Raw genomic sequence first — 24,803 nt, forward strand, 5'->3', positions numbered from 1 at the left:
TATTGACATTTTGTTTCTATATTTGTATTAACACTGACTTAACACAGGTGGAGAAAATAAAAAAGAGCACAACATTAAGAAGTGGTTACAGGTTGATCCTGTAAATATATTGAGTTACTGGATTTCACCTTTGAAATGACATTTTTTTCCGTATCTTTGTGACGTGATGATGAAAGGGCCTGTATAAGGCTTCAAACTTCAAACAACAAATAGCGCCTTTTTTCAGTCTTGGAATGGAAACCTCCCCAGAGGAAATATATTAGCTATCAGGTTTTTAGACCCCACTGGAGAGCTCCTTTGATACACACACATTTTTACTGAGACTAAAACACAGCGAGGTAAACTCTCTTTCTCCACACATCTTGTCCAGTCATTCTGCCATACAGGAAGTGAAAAGAGACAGGTGTTTTCCTTTGAGGTGTGGTGACACTGTGACCTTTGCACTACACTTTTCCTGATGTTTCCTTCTCAGTCGTCATGCAGCCCAAGGGCCAGCACCATAGGAAGCCCGACCCCCAGGATCAAAGTGAGGCTCTCCAGGAGCCCCAGATATCGCTCATGGTGGGCCTCGGCTCCAGAGTACTGATGGGGGTCAGAGGAGGGTCTGCCCGTCCTCCTACTGCTGATCTCGGGGAGAACATGCACTGTGGCCACGTAGAGGAATGTCCCAGCCGAGAAGAGCATTCCCACTCCTGTCGCACTGAGCTGATTCTGAGAGGAGCTGCCAGACTGCGGACACAAAACACATCACATCAAATCAAATAATACTGAAGTCAAAACTGTACGACACGACACAAAATGGCTGTGGGGCTTTCTTACTGCATGTAATATGAAGTAAGTGGTGTGATGGCAAGTACGGGCGCTGCAGCTGAGAAGGCAGCAATGTCCTGAATGTGCTTCTTTTCAAGGCCTGCATGCATCAGGAAGGAGACCAACCCGAAAGCAGCAGGTGCCTAGGATATTAGATCAGGAGTTCATATTATTTCTATTGAGTATTGATTTTAGATACCATGTTTTTCACTGACAGGTTCTCTCAGGAAACTCACCTTGTGTAGGATCACAGCTAGGAATACTATAACTTGCACTGTGACTTGCCCCGAGGCTACAGCTGCACCCACCGCAAATCCATCAGCTTCAAGCAAACAAACACATGTAAAAGGATACCTATTATGCAAAATCCACTTGTTCATGTCTTTTATACATAAAACATGTGTCCCCTCTGTGTAAAGAGATTCTGAAAGTTTCAGGGACAAAGACCCCCTCTCTTTTTGTCCTGATCCATTTATTTAAAAACCTGTCTGAAAATGAGCTGATCAAATTTTGGCCACTTTGTGATGTCACAATGTTTTTTTGGGTTTGTGTAACCATTAGCCAATAACCAACCAAGGGTAACACCCGCCCACCTTGTTACCTGTATCTCCTCCTAAAGCACCATTGTGGTTTTTTTAAAACAAATATCTCGCAGAGGGGCGTGGCTCCTTATTTTTCATCTCAAGATTCAAGGCTTTTATTGTCATTTGTACATAGCTACAGTGTAGTTATGACAATTGAAAATCTTAGGTCAAAGGCTCCTCCAACAGTTGCACACAGTCAAACAGATTAATAGTGCAAGTAAATATAATGTAAAAATAAAATATAATATAAATAGTGCAGAATAGTCTATACACAAGTAATGTAATATTGATATATGCTGCAAACAGATGAATGTATGGATGTTCTTTCAAAAGTGAAGGTGTTTAACAGTCACAGACACAAAATCAGCCACTTTTGAAACAGGGCTGAAACAGAGGGGCTTTATGGGATGATGATATGCACAATCTGTTTGGTATTTCGAGCCAAACACTTCAGAGACATGTTTTGTATATATATCTGAGACCTATCATATTGATGAAAAACAGTATAATAGGGGACCTTTAATGTTCACAAAACATAGACAGGCATTACATCAAACTGATGAATAAGTCTGGTTGGATATTCTGTTTTCTGAATGCCAAATTTCACACGTGGGACAATTAGGTTAAGCTTCAGGCCTGCAAAAGAAAGAGGTCAATAAAAGGTAAAAGAGTCTTAATGAACATTTCCACTGATTTGCAGCAGGATGTTTCCTTGAAAGATGTTGTGTACGTTGGGTAAACATAATGGCAACAGAGATAGTGAGATTGTGCTGTGTACCTGCACCCATGAATCACTAGCCCCAAAGTGGCTGTGATTGCCGACACTGTTAGCAAAAGAGACGCTCTCCCTGAAATAAGAAATTGCACATGTCAATAGACAGTAACAAGGAAAATAATTCAACATATATGGAACACAATTTACGAGGCTTCTGTAGACGAGATGAGCCACAGGACCGACCAAAATACGGAGATATTATGGGGAACACTTAAACAATCCAAGATTGTTTTTGTGTGGTGTGTGTGTCTGTGCTGTGTGTGTGTATGTGTGGTTGTCGGTTTGGGAAGGGACGGCATGTGTGGAGGGGGGTGGGTGTGGACTGGGTTTGGTCAGTGTTTGTTTATTTTGAAAACATTAGTTGGCGGATTGAAGTATTAATGGTACTATCTCATTTAAGTTTTGTAGCCAATTTTTCTTTTTTTCATGAAATCTTGAATGTAATGTAATTGTACCCCCACTCATCCTGTAAAACAAAAAGGAAAAAAAGAAAGAAGTTGCACATGAAGTGATCATTTAAAAGATTGTGAATAATTCACATTCTAACCTGATTATTTATTGTTGTTTTTAACCCCTAGTGGTTTTACCTTACTTAATAATGTGTGCATACCTTTTTATTTAAGTCCGCACTATACTTCCGCTGTTATACATTTCCCAGTTGTTGGACAAATAAAGGAATTCTGATTCTGAATAAGAATAAAAATGCCAACTTGCCAGGCATGGAGAAGTAACTTCCGATCTGGTCCACCACAAACATGAAGGTGAACCCGAAAGTTAGAGCCATCCCAATGAGAAACCGAGGGGTGGACCATCAGTGGTAGTTACATTTTCATTTTTCTCACTGGCATTCAGACCCGGATGGCACATCAGAGGAGGAAGAGGATGCTGCGAGAGAGATGGATGAAGCACAGGGAATAGCTTTTGATCAAATCACATAGAGGAACAAACAAGCAGCAGAGCAGCATACACTAAGAGCGCTGAGCCTCGCTTTCATCACCATGTGCCTCATCACTCATCTTCAAGGGGTTACAATCAAGCACAGGTGTGCATTTGGAGGTTGAGGACAGCACCGATTATGGGTAATCAGTGGCAAGACAACTAACAACATGGGAGTGAAAGAGTACTACAAATAAATATAGGACTCGAATTGGCATCATTTAATGCTGTTAAGTGGCTGGTGGATGTGCTTCATTCTCCAGCCAAAAACACAATGGTAATCCTATTGGTGGGTGGGGTCACAATCAAACATGTACAAGCCACATTTGACAGGTGGACATTTGTTTTATTGGATTTGGATTTGATGGCATGTTCTGCTCACCTCTCCATGACTCCTCCAGTAAACCCACTCCCTCAGGGATGGTGATGGCCAGCGCTTGTTCCACACAGCAGTCCTGCCCCCAGGATGGAGACAAACTGCAGGCGTTTCTGAGAGAGAGAGACATGTGATGTTCAGCTGAGGCAGTGTTCCCTCCCCACAGGGTTTATTTGAAGGCTGCTGAACCGGAGCGATTTCTCAAGTTTCTCATGACAATAAGCAATGCTTCTCATTCAAAACATAATAATCATCATCATCTACGGGTGTCCATCTTAGTAATAGTCATGTGTATGCTTTGATGGCACAATAAAAAGACTGCAGTTTCAATGTCAATTAAAGTTTGATTCAAGAATTATGTCATCTTGATAGGATACTTTGAGTATAGTTTTTAATCTCAAAAACAAACACTTACCTCGTTAAGCCCTGAACAACAGTGGGATGATCAAGTACAAAAGTACCTACAAACATCGCCACCCGACTTATAAAAGTGATAGTCAACCCTCCGTCCATGACGACTGACAGTTATTCTTCACAGAGGTGAGTCAGTGTGCTACATCATAGTAGTTATATCCTGCTGGAAGCTGGCATTCTGTTCTTTATTGTGTCTCTGGATTTTCATTGTCTGATTACAAAAGACATAAATGCCATTCTGCCTTTCCACGTCGCCACCACAGCAGCACTTCCCTCTCAAGCAGCACCCAGTGTGTATACTGAGAACTGCAGCCCCGCCCCCATTGCGGTCCGCCAATCATCTACCTCCATTCCTAGATTACCAATCAAAATCCATCCTTACCTACAAACATGATATTTTCTGTGCCAACATACAATATAGTTTTAGTCTGTGTTTTCCAACATCAGGGTCAGAACCATAAAACTAGGGTTATTCTTAGTGGTCTTAGGTTAAGTAGAACCTGTCTTCAAAATGATACCATTATTTGTAAAGAATTTTAAAAAAGCTATTTGTTTTTATCTTGTCAAGACACAAACAAGCCTACAATACAGGAACTAACTTTTGCTCCAAGTGTTGACAGCCAGAATAATACTCAATATTTCTAAGCACATTCAAGTATTTTCTGTGTAAATAACTCAGACATGATGCAAAATAAATATGGATGATTTGTTGAGTGGTCTATGCTGTTTCTAGTTAGTATAGTATATAAAAAGTATAATTTTTAAGACAGTTCTCTCAAAACGCAATGCAAAAAAAACGAGCTTAAATAGTGGTAGCACAAAAAAAGACCAAATGAATGTGTTCATTCTTAAATACATTTTGTGAGGTTTAACTGACTGTGACACTATGTTGGAATTGCAGTGTGATGTTATCAAATGTTGATATTGCTCGTTTCATTTCATGTTGGTTAAATGTTTGTTTGTTCTGCATACCACCTTAACATTACCTCAATCAGTAGAATGTATTCCATGGAGTAAGATTTCTGAACACAGCTATTGCTTTAAGAAGTTTTAACATTTAAAGTTGTTGACATTACTCCCCATAAGCTACTGGTCATACTAGAATAAGTAAGTCTGTAGCAGCAAAACTCTTAAGTGAATTAATCAGTCAAATTGTTATTTCTCATCTTTTAGTGATTATAATAATTGATAGTTAAAATGAAACTATTGTTGTCAAACTTGATTAAATACAGATTTATTGTTCAAAGAGCTGGGGGGGGGGGGGGGGTTGGGAGCACAGATATCACATAGTATATACTGTAGCACAGACAGCCCTTTGGAAAGAATAAAATGAGACTGTCAATTGCAGAGATCTGCTATTGTTACTCTTCCTATCTAGAAAAATGTAAAACTATAAAAGGCAAGCACACAAAGACACATTCTAATTGTGCAGTTTGATACACAGACACTTTACTACCCATTCTGAGTACATAGTACAGTAGAACAAGCTGAGAACTTCTATTAGAAAGTGCCTAGCTTTTCAGAAAAACAATCCATTTCCCACCGTCTATACAGATCTTATAAACACAATCTAAAATAAAAGGACTCATGAGGATCCTAGACTTGGAATTACACACACAAAAAAAAAAAAGTAGTGGAAATCGTTGCAGACTGACAAATGAAATGCCATGATGATGGGACTGGGCACAATCAAGTTCTGTAGTATGACACTTTAATTGCTGGTTAGCTATAGAGAACCCTCCTGTTGAAGCTGTGTAAATACAGCGATCGCACTTAACTTACCAAAAGGTTTGAAATTAACCTACATTCAACGTTTAAACACTGTAGATATTAGACATTATACGATTTTTAGGTATTTCTCTCAGAGCCGGGCAGTGGATTTAGATTTAGACAGGACACATTTAGAGATTTCATGACATCTCTGAGGTATAAAAATGAAGAGGTATAAAAATAAAATCACCTTATCATGACTAGAAGAGCACCAGACTCAAGGGTGTCAAACAACTCTCTCATTAGTTCCATAATAATTTACCCATATATGGTGCCAATATACCCATGGAAACATTATGGAAACATTTTAGGTTCACCATTGTAATCATTACACCCACAGGGGGCGGGCCCTTCTCTGTCAATCATACAAGTGAAAGTGAGATTAGTGCACATTTCCCACATTGGTTCTCTGAGCATCTGGATAATAAGTTTTATATAAATGGCCCCAAAAACAACAATTCATCCACAGTGGCACACTATAGTGGCGCTTTGTCTGCAGCCTTGCTCTACCAACAATCCTCTTTTTTAGGGAAGCTCATGGTGTCGTCTTTACTTAGGAAAAACTGAAATGACAAAAACAAGAAGCTTGATCAATCCTGAGTAAGGTCCTAACTGTGTAAGCACTTTGTTTTTAATTTCTAAATTGTTAAATTGTGTTTGTGATGTTGTCTGAGTCTACCTGATTCCTGAAAATAAGCTGTTTGATATGGCTGAGGCAGATCTGGAAGTTACTATAGCTCTGTCGGAGGCCTGCCAATGCTAGTAACTGGATCTGCAAATGGAATGTACAATAGAGGGCTCACTTTATCACAACTCATGAAGCAACATAATGCATATATCTTCCAATTTGCTTTCAATGGGGGAGGCATAGTAGTATTGAGAGTTAATCGGCCAAGCCTAAGATCTGATAAGTTGTCACCAGAAATTGCACAATTTGAGCTAAACATTATACAACTCTTGAGTAATTGCAAATGGGGAAACCATAACAATGCTGGATGACAACTGGAACAAAATGCTACCTACATGATATAAATGGAGAGGACCTGGCAGAAGACTGAGTGATGAGATATAGATTAGCTTATTCATAAATCAGTAGAACACTCAATGCTAATTTCTAAATCTCTCCATGAAGACGTAAACATGTGAACAAAGAGATACAAATGGAAGACAACAAATTAAGAGAATCAGTCCAGTATCATATGAAGTGGAACAAAAAAACCAAAGGCTTTTCGCTTCATCCTCTGAGCATCCACAGAAGGATCAGCAGGCTCCGGGCCTCCAGTCCTCCAGCTGCAGCCCGGGGGGGGGGGGGGGGGGGTGGGGGGGGGGGGGGGGGGGGGTTCCCTTCACCAGGGCCACATCAGTAGCAGCAGTCCAACAGCAGTCCCAACTCAGGCTCAGAGAATGAACGGAAGATGAATGTGGTGTGCCAAGAGATGGGTTATATTCTTCCAAAGTGTAGGGATGTATCAAGCTTGATAGCATTTCAAATTCAATGCCTACAAATAAATACCATGTCAAAAAAAGGCTATTTTACAAATCCAGAGTTTTGTAGCTGTACAGTGTCGTAGCATCCAGGAGTGTTAGTAGCAATTTCTTTCTTCTTTGTTTATTTTCTAAAGGCTTTTATGGAATTGGAAGAACTATTTTGAGAACATCACATTTGTACGGACCAAGCTGTCTGGTGTGAAATCACTTGTTCTCGTCTCAAATCCAGCTGCTTATTCAGGGGAAGCATTTAGTGCAGACAATTAGAAATACTGGCAAAGGATTTTAGGAACAACCCTCCACCATTTGAACTTTGAAGGCATGCTGTACTACAGTACCTTAGTGAAAGTAGAGCTTATAGGACAGGTTCTCTCTTTCAAGTGCAATATGTTTAGGGAAATACACAGAATATCAGTCCCCTTACAAAACAAGGCAAACTATGCTTCATTTGTGCATTAGTGTCTTTCTTTCATGAGTCCATGTGCAGTGTTTGGGGCTTTCCTCAGCAGAAGGACGTCATGTGGCTGTCCTTGCCTTTTCAGAGTAGATTCCCTCTGCAGGTACACAGACAGAAGATGTGGTTTGGTGAGATCCAGTGAAGGAAATGCAAGAGTCCTTGAGCGACAATCCATTAAATCCTTAGTAGACAGTGTGCTTAGGTTAGTGTAAAGTCTCTCGATGGAGGTTGCGATGCTTTGGAGAACTGTTGGTTCAGTTCCTAGTTAAATTCACATAATTTCAGTGCACTCCTCAAGTTAAACTTAGGGGGTTTTTAACTGTTCCAGTCAGTATCAGTGTCGCACTTCATTCTCAATGAGGCTGTCCTCACCAGACTGGAAGTCCTCATTCAAGCCATTTTCCACATTGATTATTTCCTCGTCCTGCGAGGACCCCTGGCCATCTTCCTCGCCACTGCCTGACCCCCCCTCTGAATTTGGGTCTTGGAGAACCTCAGCTATGTACATTTGCTGTAGGGGAGAAAAAGCAAGGTTAATTATTTTCTGCTTCGTGTTAAGATCTCCATACAACAAAAAAGTGAATTCTATTGACATATGGTTACTGATAGTTTACCCTATAGCCAGTTTAGCACGATAGAATGAACAGAAACGTTTGAAAGTTGTTAAAATATAAAAAACAAGAATGAAATTGAGAAGTATGTCCCATCTCATTCCACTGTTTGATCTTGAGGCTTATATTGTTATAAAATAAACATAAATGAATACATACTCCAGCTTTGTTGGTTGTAGTAACGCACGGCGGACGCCCGTTCTCCAACCGCCCGTTCTCCAACCGCCCGTCTATCTCCTGGTCGTCGATCTAGGAAGGAAAAACATGCATTTTACATAAGCAGCTGAGTATAACACTAGTGTCAAATACTGCGGAGTTTAGGAAACAGGAATAATATGCACAGGAGGATGATTTTCTTACCTTGTAGTTGTGAGCACTGAGATATTTAAAGTGTCCGAAGCAGACGTGAGAGAGGCAGATAATGATTGTGATGACCAGAACTACGAACGTGAACATGGATGTAGCCGCTGAAAATCCTGGGAAAGAAATGGAGGGATTCATCAGTTGTATGTACTTCGTATGCTTTGGATAAAAGTGTGCACATAAATGTGGGCATGTGTTAGGACATTAGTGGCCTGTAGATGGAGTCCTCATCTTACCGGAGCGCACAGTGGAAAAGAACAGAAGCCCAGAAAGAGACAGAGAATAGAGCAGCCACCACTTGGTTGACCGCTCCAGAATGGATTCTTCTTGTCCAGTTTGGACGGCAGATATGCGTAGTAGTACATGTTGTACCTGTCCGCGAGGTGTTTCAGCAGCATGTACATCAGCCCTGCACAGAGGAAGGGACAACACAATTAGCGGAACTAATCTCATTAGGCACGCGGATAAGCTTCTGTATGAATCACAGAGCCACTGAATGCCCCCGGCCTCTGTCTGTTTCTCTAACAGTCATTTGATAAGCACACTATCTTGATGTGAAACAGCAGAGACCCCCAGCGGGGGTAATAAATGGCAGAACTCACAAAGGGGACAATGATGGGGGCAGGTGATGCTGTAGGTCATTACTACAGTGAAGACGCACTCATCCAGGCATAGGCTTGCCCCGAACTGAAACTCATAGGCTTGGTGCTATACAGACACAATTATAGAATTAAAAGAAAATCCAAAATCTAAACATCACTTTTTCACAAGCAAGATCACGTGCATCTCATTAAAAAAACATCAATATTTCCAACCTAATGTCAAAGTAGAACTTCCCATTCTTTTCGTATTTATGACATTTAATTTCCCCCATTAAGTTCCAGAAAAGATGTTTGTGTTGGAATGTGTTATAAGCAGGGATTTATTTTTAAACCAAACTTCCTTATAGGTCATGGACTTGGCTATAAAGAGAAAATGCAATATCGTAGTGTTTTTGATCAAATACTCCATTTTAAATGTTCCAATGTTGTTGTAGGGTTGACTATTGACGCCGTCATAAAATATTCACACAGTGAGATTATTGATGAATAATCATTAGTAATATGTAAACTGGAAGTTGGAAAAAGCAAATAATAACTTCTGAAAAATGTCCTCACTTTATTGTAATGCAGCAATTACAGTAAAGTGACCACTTTTGAGATATTGTGATATGGAAGATGTAAGACGGTATGTAGTCTTCCGTCACGATATCTATAAACTATCAATATATATTGCCCTGCATGGACCCATAAATGATGAGGTCACACTCACCTTCTTGACGTTCCTCCTCTCTGCTGCAGAGCGAGCCAGGCAGAGGCGGATCATGTACATGAGCAGACCGGGGATCCGCAGCAGATCCATGGCATTACCGATGAACGCAGACGCAATGACATAATTCACGAAGAAGGCTCCATTATCAGGAAGGAACACACACCTTGAAAGGAAAGAAAAAGTCAGCATCACAAAAGGACTGAAGTCAGACTTACGTTCAGGTTTGAAAATGCATTATGCAGAGGCCAATGAAATGTCAAAATCATTTACATTTATTATACCTAGAGGGGGTTTGTCTAAACGGATCAAATAAAAACAGTATTAAATCATTATCTTTCAAACAAAATGTGAACTATTATTATTGTTTTTGTTATTTCTGTATGTTTCATGATTTATGTTGTATTGGTAATTGTATAAAACCATTTGAACTATTTATGGTATTTAAATGGTTACGGTGTAAATATTTCATCCTGTTCTGCTTTATTCTAAGTGTTGCATTTGAACATCCAGAGAACGCTCCTACTTACTCAAATCTAACTTTAGCATCTGCCAGGAATCTTCTGTCAAAAAGCCAGCGGAAGAAAACATCCAAACTGCAAAGACAAAAGGAGAGAAAGGCATCAGCTCAATTACTAAGCCCGCCCAAGATGAATTCATTTGCAGGTTCACATTTCATTGTGTTGCAGGGAAGAAGTCAAAAACATACCTGCTGAGTCCTAGAGAGGGCAGCAACAGGACCATGAAGATCAAGAAAGTGTAGCATTTATGCATTGTGGTCCGGTTCTCTCCTGACCTGTAAGGCCAGAGGAAATAATGACATGTCTTTCAAATAGAAACAGGGCAGACAGAATACACTTAACCTCAAAAAGGAATACATAATTGACTCTGCAGTATATATATATATATATATATATATATATATATATATATATATATATATATATATGCTGAGTTATTGACTCCAGACAAACATACCGAGTCCAGTGGGCCTCAAAGAAGGCAGAGTAGTAGACGATGGTTGGCAGTAAGGCGGAGAAGGACCACAGTAGGAGGGTGGGGAAGAACTGGGTGACGATTGGATTCTGGAGGACGGATCAGAGAGTGGTGGACATGTTGTATTAATAATTGAGAGTGCCTAAATCGTGATGTGATGGCATGGACTTAACGCTCGGCAAAGATAAGAACACCTGAACTGATTGCACTCATAAAGGGAAGACTCACATTTAGGTACTCCACAGGTTTGGTAACATTAAACTTGTCCATTGTGGAGATGATGATGGCCGGGGTGGTGAGGAAGAAGAGGAGGAGGAAGAGGACAATGTTGATGATCAGGCAGCGGAGCCACCAGGTGACTCCTCCCACTGACAGATGCTCCCTGTGTGATGGAGTTGATGCAGCGGTTAGATTGACTCTGGGCGATGACCCGCAGTTATGGACACAGCTGCGCGGTAACCTGACACCACAGCTAAACAAATCCTTTGTCATCTTGAGAGAGAAAGTCTCAAGTGATTATTCCAAGCGATACAAATCAAGTTTGTGCCTGTAGATTTCCCTTTAGGTACTTGCCTTCCTTCTGCCAAAATGCATCCACCCTTTCAAATGTGTGGAGTTATATCATATTGAAACTTTGTTTTATTTATCTAGCCCTGTAGTCAGACAGACGATATGACCTGAATGTGTTCTCACCAGTAGACATTTTGTGGATCAGGGGCGTAGCTGACGGTCCAGTTGTGTGTGTGGAGCTTGACGTTGAATTGAGAGCTCTTGGGCTCCCGGCGACACTGACAGCCCTGACACTTGCAGGCGTTAAAGTCTTTTAGGATTCTGAAAATGAAATTACAACAAAACAAAGTAGAGACTTTACCGAGGGTGAAATAATCTGCTAAACTAAACGTCACAGATGTGTATTCATAAATATGACCCCACGTAAAATGTACTTACATGGCAGTGATGGACTCGTTCTGGAAGGTGACAAAGGCCATTCCCAGGGGCTTCCTGTTCACCTTTTCTTTCTCCTTCCTGTAGTCCTCTTTCAGTTGTGACTCCAGTTTGGTATAGTAGCCCACTGCCTCTTCCTTTAAAAAGGAGAAGCCATTTACATTGCATTAATAATGAAAAACACGGTCAACTGCATGGTTATCTCTTCTAATGTAGTCTAAATCCACTCAAACTACAGCTTTGTTTTTTAGAAAAAATGAAGAATGTTTATTTTGAGGAGTTAGTTTGTAGTGAGCATAATAATATATTATAGATGTTTTGGTGTATTGTGTACTGTAAATACAACAAGATGCCTTCTTTATCTTTCCCCAAAAAATGTTGTACATTTCAGCGTGTTAACACGGTTCAGGAGTGTGTTGCTCTGATATATAGCTACAATATAGTTATTTATTTAATCGTTTATTTGGTAGGGACATTGCACATTAATGAACACTTAAAACAATAAATGTGCCAAGCGTAAATATGCCGGATTTAGCTTTGAGCTACTTTCCATCCGCAGTCCCTGAATATGAGTCTTACCCGCTCGCAGCCTTTAATGATGCAACAGCAAAGATGTCCGCATGGTTTTGGATTGATCATGGTGGTAATGTGCTCCTTGGCATGCAGGTCAATAAAGAATTTCTTGCTGCGCTCCGTCTTCTTCCTGTATGCAAAAAATTAAAATCAGCTGTGTCAAACTGAGGAAGGGCTACTTCACTTAAACAAGCCAAGTTCATCCAAAATTGCTAAACAATCACACACGTATGCACTAAATGTTAATTGTTGTTACCTTTCAGAGTTGAGGTACATCAGCCTGGCCACATTGTAACAGATACGAGCCTCCAGTACAACACAGTTTTCATACGCCTGCCTGAAGAAGGGCATAGAGTTTAACTTACACTTACAACGGCAACATGTATTTACTAAAGATGACATATCTCTACCACCATAACATTAGCTACTCACAAAGAGTATATGAATGCAACAGCCACAAACAGTAAAATGCTTTTATAATTGTTTATTTTCCCTGTACAATGTTCCTTCTGTACTAAAGCATGGTGGCTATTTTTGCAGAAAAGAACAAAGAAACCATTTTCACTGATGCCATTTATCTTGAGCCCAACACCCCCTCCTCAGTCTTTGACCCTCTTGACACATGACTAGCATGATCCTGCTCATCTGGCTTTTATTATGCACAATTAGCCATATAGGCCTGTCATTGTGTGATCGAATGGGCCAGCACAAGACAGCTGCTTTTAACAGGATCAGGCATGGCTCTCATACGGCTTATCGGTGTCGTGAAATATCAGTATTCCTGAAGACTGCTTACTCAAAGTGTTGCTTTATCTCAGCCTCCTCTGCGTATTTGGAGATTCCATTGACAAATAAAGTGCGTTTCACCTGCGGGGAAATGAAGACGGGGAGGAAATTAGCAACACAATTCTCCCTGCGATCTGTGTGTACAGGGAGTGTATGTGACAGACATTGTACACCCACCAAGTCATCCTCCTTGTAGTGCATCTTTGAGGTGTGCCGTCGCATGCTGTACACTGTCAGTAACAGGTAGAGAAATGCAAAGATGGTGTGCAGCCACATTAGTGCATTTCTGAGGAAATAAAGGGAAAGCATTTAGTGACACAGCATTAGGAAGTGAAGACTCAACTCAAGGCTAAGTACAGTATACCACCAGACTCCGGGACAGTTTCATTCCACATGGACATAAGACCGATAAACACCTGAACTCTGTAAAGAATATCCATGAACATTCATCTGTTTGCATCTTGCTAATTATTTATCTAATATATCATATTCCATTTACTTGTATATAGACTCTTCTTGCACTATTTCTATTTTATTTGTATTTACTTGCACATCTCAAAACATTCTCTTGCACTATTGTATCCGTTGTATTTGTTCTATATATATATATATATATATATATATATATATATGTTGCACTGGTGGAGGAGCCTGTGACTTAAGTTTCTCATTGCCATATCTACACTGTTGCTCATGTGCACAAGACGATAAAGCCTTGAATCTCGAGAAGTATAAAGTAAAGGTACAAGAATTACTCACCCTGAATCCAAATTTGCTATAGTGGTTCGCCCAAAACTGTAGGCATTGTTTTCTGAAAAAAAGAAGAAGAAATATGATAATCACTTGTCAATCATCATTGGTGCTGCTTATCTGCAGAAGTACACAAAAATAGATAATAGCTGCAAGTAAAATACAAACGAGAAAAGGCAGACTCACCGAGTCAAACATTAACAGACTAACTTTTAACTAAAAGTATCCCCTAATAGTTTATTCCAAACCACTCACCAAGTAAGTTTCCAGAGAAGTTAACAGGCAAGATGATGCCCACCGACATCACGCCCACCACCACCAGCAGGCCAATGATGTGTCGCTGAAAGGAAAGGTAATGGACCGCATCTTCCCCACACTTCTCCCTTATCTCTTCATCTCTAAAGAGAAACCACACAAAAAGACAGCAATATGAAGAAAAAAAACCCAGAAACATTTTATATCCAGTTGAATCAATGTTTTACCAACTGTTATTATTTCCAATAAGCCTTGAGAAGGTTGACTCACTTGATGCGGAAGATGGCAGTTAGCCAGGAGCAGAAGCCCTAAAAGGGAAAGAGAGGAGAGAGGTGAAGATGTGACAGTTATCACAAGGAACCAACGTGTATTTTAAATGAAAGAAAATGCATCAGATTTGATCTTTTAAGAAACATTTCATACTTACAGTGTCTCTCTGATCGATGTCGACAGAGCTGGAAACTGAAGTGAGGCGTTCGTAGCGTTCTGTTGCATCTGATGTCATGGTAGTGGCACTGTGTGAAGAAAAAACAATACATAGTATTTGCAGGATTTTACACAACTAACTAACACCATGTATGTACCATACAGGGATGTTAGTACTGCGTGTCCCAGGACAGTGGAATAATTATTAGTGCAGAAAAGATGACAACACCAAACACACACACAGACACGCCCTGAAATGGACTGGAGAGATTCACCCCTGTTTAACCTGCGTGTGCTGGCCACAGGATTAGGGTTTGGTTAACCAGTCAAGCACAGGCTCAATCTCTGCAGCCACATTTCATGCAGCGTTAGGAGTCTACTCTACACGGGTTGAGTACACCATCACTGTCAGAGGAAAGGTTGTGATAAAGAGTTAGAAGGCAAAGCTCTACAGAGAAGAACACTCACAGAAAACAGCAGAAACCCAGTGATCATTAAGAGGCAGTTGGATGGAGTTTTGTCATTTTATTTCAGGGGCCACATAGAGCCCAATTTGGTCTCAAGCAGGCCGGACCAATAAAGTCATAGCATAATAAACTACAAATAACTCCTAATTGTTCCCTTTGTTTTAGTGCACTATTGAATTCACTATTTATGTACAAAATATTATGAACAACCTGACATTTCTTGCAAGTGCAATTTCAACCATTTTATGCCTCAGTTCATCATTTACACATGTGCATTACAACTTACAGATCACAGTGTGTCTACAAAGGCACACAACATTTAGTCACAGGTATCTGGCACTGAGCAACATTACTTAATGATCAACACAAATGGTCAAGATCTAGAAATTATTTTACATTCATTTCTTTTTATATTTTGTTGCATCAGTTAATTTCGTCTTCCTGTATTTTCCCGAGGGAAACATTATCTATTTTTATCGTTTTTATTATCATATCTTTCACCTGTTTTAAAAAAGGTCTTCACATCTGATCTAATGGGAATTTATTGTTGTTTGTTTTAAATTTGTTATGTGTGCCATTTTGTAAAGCACTTTGAACTGCACCTGCTGTATGAAAGGTGCTGTATAAATAAAGATTTATTATTATTATTTCCACATCTGTGTAGTTATCCTGACCACTTGAACTAACACACCACCATACAAGCTACAGTGGAAATTATTAATTATTGTAAATCTATAAATACAAAATAAATAAATTGTAGTTAAAGTCTTCTCTGTAATTTTTAGACTTTGCAAAGTCATCCTGGAGGCCGAATTGGACACTTTTGGCAGGCCGTTTTGGCCCAAGGGCCATATGTTTGACACCCCTGCCTTGTTATATACGTTTGATTGCACTCCCCAGGGAGGTGATGTCAATTTAATCATAACGGAGTATGAAAATGAGCCAGGCACTGCTGGAATTTGAACAAAGTTGAGGATTCAATACTCCATGAAAGGAAGACGTAACACAGGGCTCTAAGAGATCTCTAGTGGAATGAGGAGAAAGCCTGAGGCTGTAATCTACCGCCAGTCCTCCTCTTGCACATTCCTAGGAGAAGTCAGGTTGGTTCCTCTCAGATCTAAGTACACAGGGTTTACTGTAGCTGCACCGTGTCAGGGCCTGTTTACTATCTACGTAACATTACCTCTCCCCGTAAGCATCCTGCCTGTGCGGCTCATGCGCTGCGCTCACAGAGAAGAAGTCGGAGCTTCAGAAGGGGGTCAACACAGAGATTAGCACACACAGATCTGATTAGGACAGCGAGATAGGACAGGCGCACCCGAGAGCAGACGTACAACAGTGACGAGGAGAGGGAGAATGATTAGAGAGCCTGGCACTGGCAGACTTCTGGAGGACAAGGGGGAAACAAACTAAACCATCAAGAGTGGAAAACAGGCGGAAACCCACTGCGGCCTGGGCAGAGTGGACAAGAGGTATGAGTTCGGTTAACTACAGCGAGAGGAAAGGAGAAAAGAAACAGGCAGTGAGTCCACGATATGGAGCGATAACATACTATTCCCGATCATCCAGCCGACTGTATCGTTGATCCATTCTTCTGGTGAAAATAAAAGCAAAACAAAGCCATTCAGCTTAGTTAAGGGGGAATGGCCCTGTTGGCCAGTTAGGGTGCTGGTTCATAGAAACACTGAGGAAGCATATTACACCACAGGCATACCAATGAAGGGTGCTATTCATTCTGCTATACATAATACAGAAATCTAGAGGTATTTATGGCCTATGCTATAATAAACTCTGCATTTATTTAAGTTGAGCATCATGTCCTCAGTAGCTCAGACACATTTTACTTGATTTACAAGTCTTCCTAGTAAAGGTTATACACTGAACAAAAATATAAACGCAACACTTTTGTTTTTGCTCCCATTTTTCATGAGATGAACTCAAAGATCTAAAACATTTTCTATAAACACAAAATAACAATTTCTCTCAGATTAGGGGTAGGGTTAGGGTAATGTTGTGAATCGAGAGGCCTGTGTTCGTCGTCCATAACATACGCCTGCCCATACCATAACCCCACCACCACCATGGGCCACTCGATTCACAACATTACCCTAACCCTCACACCAGATATTGACTGGTTTTCGGACCCCCCCAATAAAGCAAAACTGCACGTTTCAGAGTGGCCTTTTATTGTGGCCAGCCTAAGGCACACCTGTGCAATAATCATGCTGTCTAATCAGCATCTTGATATGCCACAGCTGTGAGGTGGGATGGATTATCTCGGCAAAGGAGAAGTGCTCACTATCACAGATTCTTTCAGATTTGTGAACAATATTTGAGAGAAATGGTTATTTTGTGTTTATAGAACATGTTTTAGATCTTTGAGTTCATCTCATGAAAAATGGGAGCAAAAACAAAAGTGTTGCGTTTATATTTTTGTTCAGTGTATTTACTTTTCAGATATAACATGTATGACAGGCGCTGATCACAACCAGCCCTTTGTCATGAGACAACAAACTACATTTCCTGTCTGTTACAAAGTGTCCCATGCTGCCACCCCCTCCCATCCTCCCATCACGCTGCAACCCCGTTCTCTGTTCACATGCAGCTGCAAAAATAGTGGAGCTGCAAGATCCCACAGACACAGCGGGGGGATGTAGGTGATGGAGCACTGTGTCACATACTTTGCAGGGTTTACAGTCAAAGAGGTCTTTAGCAATGTCTGAGCTTCTTCTCTCTCTCCCCAATTTGATTATCCCGTTTCATCTCATGAGTTAAAAAGTTTAAAAAGGAGCACTGCATCAGCCCATGTTGACCGATTCCATAACCATTCTTATTATTTGATCAGCGTGCAGACATCAGTCTCGGATTATACCAATATATCTGGCTGCATATCATCATAAAATCCACATTCCACGGGGCTTGGATGCAGACAGTGGCTTTTAAGTGGTGCAGTAAATTGATTTGAATAAATAATGGTTTCTGGGTTGCCGGATACTCAGTGGTTACACTGGCGGCCCATAAGGGGCCTCTGCTGCCCAGTATGGGGGTTTGACTCGCGGCAATATCAGGAAATGTCCTCACCTCTGTCTCCCCCCTTTCAACAATTAATCTATCAATAAAGGCACAACTGGCCCAAAAATATATATATTTTTTTAAATGGTTATACGACATCAAATAATGGTTTCATTGGTTTAGTTTCTTTCCATTTCAGGCTTATTGCAACAGCAGTCTGTCCTTTCTATCTCAAGGTGAACAGACCATGACACAAGTGGCAAAGCATGACAATGTCAGAGTGCATTATTGCCATCAAAAGTGAAACTGCGGACAGACTTCCTGTCTGGAGTGTCACCCTTGTGATGCTTGCTTCACAAAACTAACGTTACCCTTTAGAATAAGGACACTGAATAGTCTAGGGTCATATAGCATCTAGTATGAATAGCCACCAAGGGCCAATTACTGATCAAACACTGATAACACGTGTGTTTTACAGATAAATCAATAGGGGTCAGCAGCCACAAGGCTTCTTTCATAATGTGTCCCTGTTGAACACAGAACACTTTTCTAAATAAAGGCAAATCATATCAATGCCTAACAATGGCTCTGTGTCAAGCAGAGGCATTGGGTTCAGGCTCCTGACTTGCTGCTTGTCACACAGGCTCAACCGAAAGTCCCATTTAAACGTTAGCATGCCTGTTGCTCCTGCAACTGTAAAACGCCTGACATCACATAAGGATCAAGATGTTAAACAAAGCATTTTTATGAGAGGGGATACATTTTAAGTCAACACAGGTATCAAACATTTGAGGAACAATTTACAAAAACATATTTTTACCAAACAAAATGGTTTAGGTTGGTTATTGTTGTTAACACACTTTTCCAAACAGTTAACTTTTCCAAACAATTATTAGCTGTGAATTCAGCAGCTATAACATGTAAGAAACTGTGATGTGGACCTAAGGGTGCAATGTTTTCTAGTTACCTGTCAGCGTCAGTCACCAGAGCGAGGCGCCCATAGTCCCACGCTACTTTTCTCAGGAAGGAGAATACAACCAGCAGCCCCTACAAGTACAACATAAACAGTTACTGTCAACACACACACACAGATCTAGTCCTTTATTTACATTACAGAGAAAGGTTACATAACTCCTTGAGTGTTATCATTTCAAAAGACATTCTTCTAAGTGTTTTACCTCAATTCTGACACTTGAAGATAAGAAATGAAAGAAAGACTCACCAAAAAGCACATAAAGTCAAGGGCAAGGACTGTAGGCACCCCCCCGAAAGGTAAACCTTGCAGCACTGTACTGCGAATCCGGGCGGAGTAACAGAAGTCCTTGGAGGTGGAATTGGGCGTCAGGGTCGGGGGGCAGTTGCCTGAATTGGGGCATCCGTGCACCCCCAGACCACCATCATGAATATCAACACTCGGTGCATTACTCAATGCAACATTTTGACAATCTGTAAAGAAGAGACAACATTATTAGGATTCTTCTCAGTATGCTGATTAATGGTTTTGCAGTCTAGCATAATAGGTCACACTATCTATCATGTGCAACATTTGAGTAACTAACCCCAGACAGAAATGGACAGGAGATAGAAAACACTCACAATACTCATTTCTTTTTTTCCTTCCCTTTATACTAATGCTGACGTTTCTGTCTCGTCACCAGTCACATGCCATTGCTTTTGACCACATGTTTTAAAGCATTATATGCGGTCTGTTCCTTGTTAGTGGACAACATATCTGCAATTGACACATTGTCAACTTTGTCCCAAATGTAAGTAAAATAACTGTAGTCACACTGTATACTCTATACACCTGGTTGCCAGTTCTTTTTCACACCATTAAACTGTTACCCCTGTTTAAAACGAGATCAAGATATGTTTTCCTGTTCAGATGTACCTTAAAACACTTCCGCCCGGGCCTCTTAATAATTCCAGTAAAAATCAAGCTACCTTACGGGTAAATGACGGAAAACATAGACAAAAGCATGAATCTCGGTATGAAGGAAGTAATAAGTCCTTTGAGAAATGTATCTTTATAACAGCATCCTGATCCCAACACTAAAGCAAAGAAGCAAACAATGACTTCAGCAGGGTATTTCCAGCCTTAAGCATTCAGACTAGTTGTAAAAGAATCACACAAACACATTTAATCCTAGATAGGATATCAACCTTTTCTTCTGCCTTGGCGAACAGCACAAATGAAGTGTGCTACAATAGATCTCCAGGCTTAAAAAAAGACTTCTTGAAGATTCCTACCAACACTAAGGTTGACTTTCATTGACTCAGACAGGGATGCTTTAGGTCAGGAAATGGACTTAAATTACCAATTGAAGTCTTCTCAAATATTAGGTGCAGGGGGAAAGTATTGCTTGGTTAAAACACAAGCCATCCAATAAATACTTGTAACCACATGAGTCCATGAAAATGTCTTTGCTAAGTTGACTTGTATAATAACTTGTTTAGTTGACTGACGAACAGAAAACCCTGAAATCTAAAAATACCTTCTCCATCTTATTGAAATGTATCTATTTGGATCTGAAGGCTATGCCTCATAAGAGTTGTCATATTTTACAACAAACAGTGAACCGAGGGCTCGGAGGAGGCGCGTAGGTGTCCTGGTGAGTGTTTGCACAGTTGCAGTGCTAAAGGCTCCTTGTGCCCTTCGACCCACTACTAGCAGCAGCATTCACGATGCTGCTCATCTGCCCTAACACTAACTCATTTATCCGCTCCCTGGAATGCTGTGACATCACTGGAGAGAGACGCAGCCAGAGCCGAACAATAAGCCGATAGAGACCGCAGGGTTCAAATGGACCGGTCTCAACCTAAGGAGGACACAACATACCCCCCTGTGCCTTCAACAACACTGCTGCACATCCTCGAGCCATTGCCACAGTTCAGCCTGTTTAACATGCAACACCAACCTCTTGAAAAGGACTTAAGATAGGAGTTCTAAGTTGTTTTTGAAACTAAGTAGTTGGTACAGTAAGGCTGTCAGTGTCACGGGAAGTGTTGTGTTTCAAGTGACTACTAATCTTTCAAATGTATACAGAAATGTCAGGATTCAATTTAGAAATATTACATTTCAACCAAAACATTTACTGTATTCCACCATGAGGCACGCACACAAGTATTACTCAAGTGTAGCTTAAACTCAAATTGAAAATGAGTTGAGTTCTTTATCTGTTTAGTTTAACCTTATAATTGTCTGTTAGAACCGTTTGCATCCGAGGGTCGAGGGTTATCATTGATTAGTCGAGTAGAGCGAGGTCAACAGGCCGTTCAGGACTATACACTTTGTAAGGTGTTATTTACCACAGGATTGCATTATATTGTCAGTCCTGGTATTTAGTTTACACTTTGTTTTTAGATTTTCCCTTTGCGTTTTTTTCTTGGCCATTTGTTTAACAGGTCACCTTAAACCAGGGGTCTCAAACTCAAGGCCCGGGGCCAAATCCGGCCCGCGACTTCATTTTATGTGGCCCCGCAAGAGCTTGCAAAGAATATAATACGTTTATTATACGGTTACATGCCACTTTACAGAAGCAGGTTGCCCATAAACTACATGTCCCACAATGCATCTTGTTTTGTGACATGCGCACTGAAGAGACATGCAATTATTTGCCCTGGACTTCTGCTTTCAGACATAGTTAATGACTAAGTTATTATCCAATCCGATAATAATCCAATTCAGAGGCAATAATGTAATATAATACATTATTGTATATATATATATATATATATATATTATATATTTATATAGTTACAACCGGCCCTTTGAGTGCAACCTTTATGCAAATGTGGCCCGCGATGAAATTGAGTTCGACACCCCTGCCTTAAACAGACATAAGTTATATCGGCACCAAAACTAATTGCCTTAAATCCTGTTTGATTTGTACATCCCTGTTTGTTTGCTTGCGTTGCAGTTTTCTACAACACTACTTTTGTTGGGGCATATACAAGCCCCAGCATGTTGTTGTGCGCTTGCATGATGCAAGCAAACAGGGATCCAAGAGGTCTGTTCAAGGGTTAGTGAAAGTGTGATACAATCATTTGAACCATGATTCCTGACAAGTACAAGTAGAATTTAGGCAGATGATTGCAGCAAAAACAAGTGAAAGACATAATAGTACTCACATTATCCCTCACATTTAACACTAAGTGGATGTTTTCTGAAATCCAACCCACTCTCAACTCTGCTGAGATTTAGAATGTGCTTCTGTCTGATATGACTTTCTGAAAAGTTTTAGACTACAACTCCTTTTTGGATTATTATATTTTCTATATCAAGAACCATTTGTATCAGCACGTTGTTTGCATGACTCAGTGGAACAGAAGTATTGTGCAACCTTTCCACCTGATGCTAGTTGCTATGGTACCATCAGTCTGGCACACATTTTCAAAATACAAACAAACATAAAAGGGAATGAAGGCAGCGGGGGAGACAATCCCATACTTCTCCGTTTAAAAACTCGCAGTCAGTTTGCCGTTTGCTCTACAGCTTAAGATGCAAGAACAACAGGGTTTGTCTGTGTGGTATAAAATGTATTATTCTCTAGTTAGACAAACATTATCAGAGCCAAGAGTCTACCTAGACCAATTAAATGAAAATGTCCTACAATACATTCACACTATCAAGTCCATGCAGGCAGCTGCATGTTTATTATATGCTGATAATACAGATTCTTAATGCTTGGAGATAGTGAAGGTCTCTGAGACTCTGTGCCTGCTCCCCATCTACCATAAGCAACAACACACATTCATACTGTAAATCTATAGTTTGCATACAAGAGTCACGACTCCTTAAATCTTCATAAGGTAAATATTTGAAGAAATGCTTTAAAATGTGGATTATGAATTAGGTCAGCAGTTGTACAACAACCACAAATTGAGATGGGCTACCTCACTTTCTAAAGTGAATAAAAACAAATACAACTAAAAAAGGGACACACTAAGTGCCAACAGTAGGGGTGTAACGGTACACGTACCGAAATTATTCGGTACGGGCCTTTCGGTTCGGTACAGGTGTGTACCGAACGAATATAACGTTAAACGTAAACAATTGAGAACGTGAATAACTTTTTGGAAGTAAGCTCAGGTGCTGCGTCGCAGCAATAGGTGCTTTCACACTGCGGTACTTTTCCCACAAAGGTTCATGTGAATTTAGTTCATGAGAACTCTTTAGTTCGCATGAACTAAGTACAGATCGCGTTCACACTGGAAAAAGTCCCTGGGGGTGGATTAGGTAAATGAAGCCGCTGACGTCACTTGTTCTTCTTCTGCTTTGGGTTTACTGGCAGGCTGCAAACCACTTCACGGCGTATACTGCCGCCCAAAGTCCCCGGCCGGAAGTCCCCGGAGTTGGGGACTGGCTTCAGTAGAAGCTGCTGGGACTCCCAGCAGCTTCTACTGAAGCCTTCCGAGTAAATCGCCAGAACGCCGACACCTCCTCATCTCCACCGCTCCCATGTTTTATTTTGTGTTGCCATAAGTTAGTCTCTCTGCGTTTCTGCGCTGGGTTAATGCTAGTGCTAATAATGCTAATGCGAGGATAATAAAATGGCGGCTTCACAAAACTTTTTGGGAGTTTTACGGGGCGTGGTTTGCAATCCGCCCAGCCAATCAGAAATGTAGCTCTTTTCTCACAAAAGAGCCGTTCGAAAGTCCCTGCTCTCTAGCAGGGACTTTCGTGGGGGTAAAAAGGTTCACATTAACTAATTTTAGTACCGGCTCTTTTTGGTGTGAACGCGATAAAAGAGTTCACATGAACTAAGTTCACATGAACCTTTGTGGGAAAATTACCGCAGTGTGAAAGCGCCTATTCAGAGTAATTTGCTCACATTGGGTTCAACGCGTCATAGAGCGAGCAAGTCATTTCATTGGATGAGAGGCATACTATGAGAGCTGGTCAGAGGGATGCGTTCACATGTAGTCAGTAATTTGAGGAACTGTCAAAAATTAATGGCGAACGCAGATAAAGTTGAGCTCGAAAATCCTCCAGCATCATTGAAGTCTCCGGTTTGGGAACATTTTGGTTTCGCAGTTACGTACAAGGATGACGGACAAAGACAGGTGGACCGAACCAAAGCTGTTTGTCGGCATTGTTCAACTAAAATTGGTTACGCGGCTGGCAATACATCAAACTTGCACACTCATTTGAAAAGGCATCACTCGAACGTGAATATCACCGGTACCAAAAGAAAAAAGACTGAAGTGCAAACCCAACTCCCAATAGCATTTAAGCCTCCACCACTCGCAGAGAGTTCAGACCGAGCCAAAGCTATTACAAACACCAAATATCCTTATGTTGCCATGTTAGCAAAGCGCTACTTGGCTGTATCTGCTACCTCTGTCCCTAGAGAGGGTTTTCTCCACATCAGGAGACATTGTTAGTGCCAGCAGATCTGCCCTTTCAGCAAGCAATGTGGACAAGTTCATCTTTCTTTAAAAAAAACATGAAAATACAATGACAAGCAAGTCCTAATGTCAAGCTGGCTGCTTAGGTGCTAGTACAGTAGGCTGCTACAGTTCAAATACAGATTATTTCAGTTCATCGAAATGCTGCACCTTAATGTTCATTTTATTATATTTTGTATTTATTTGAGTGAATATTCAGTTTAATAATAATTAAAAACCCAAAACTAATAGTTTATGTTTTGTGAGTACTAGTACAGTAAAGTTCAAATACAGATTATTTCAGTTCATCG

General features: G+C 40.6%; 2 protein-coding genes across 2 annotated transcripts; both read right to left on the reverse strand.

The window, feature by feature from the left end:
* Positions 1–4,171, reverse strand: LOC117552903 (zinc transporter ZIP9-like). The gene is given in 12 exon segments (XM_034226587.1): positions 1–729; positions 820–843; positions 846–953; positions 1,047–1,202; positions 2,173–2,242; positions 2,880–2,973; positions 2,976–3,024; positions 3,026–3,054; positions 3,488–3,542; positions 3,544–3,594; positions 3,746–3,755; positions 3,897–4,171. Coding segments are annotated over 12 exon segments (1,005 nt in total). The 5' UTR covers positions 3,995–4,171; the 3' UTR covers positions 1–468.
* A 1,142-nt stretch (positions 4,172–5,313) lies between these two features.
* LOC117553039 (CSC1-like protein 2) lies at positions 5,314–19,524 on the reverse strand. The gene is given in 26 exon segments (XM_034226796.1): positions 5,314–8,121; positions 8,381–8,470; positions 8,582–8,697; positions 8,821–8,848; positions 8,850–8,906; positions 8,908–8,993; positions 9,187–9,292; positions 9,896–10,058; positions 10,423–10,488; positions 10,602–10,688; positions 10,871–10,977; positions 11,117–11,270; positions 11,582–11,719; positions 11,837–11,970; positions 12,413–12,536; positions 12,663–12,743; positions 13,203–13,273; positions 13,370–13,478; positions 13,952–14,003; positions 14,198–14,340; positions 14,468–14,505; positions 14,625–14,712; positions 16,643–16,684; positions 19,070–19,149; positions 19,325–19,491; positions 19,494–19,524. Coding segments are annotated over 26 exon segments (2,535 nt in total). The 3' UTR covers positions 5,314–7,944.
* Between the last annotated feature and the right edge of the window lie 5,279 nt (positions 19,525–24,803).

Source organism: Gymnodraco acuticeps, unplaced genomic scaffold (genome assembly GCF_902827175.1).
Source record: "Gymnodraco acuticeps unplaced genomic scaffold, fGymAcu1.1, whole genome shotgun sequence".
Taxonomy (NCBI): domain Eukaryota; kingdom Metazoa; phylum Chordata; class Actinopteri; order Perciformes; family Bathydraconidae; genus Gymnodraco; species Gymnodraco acuticeps.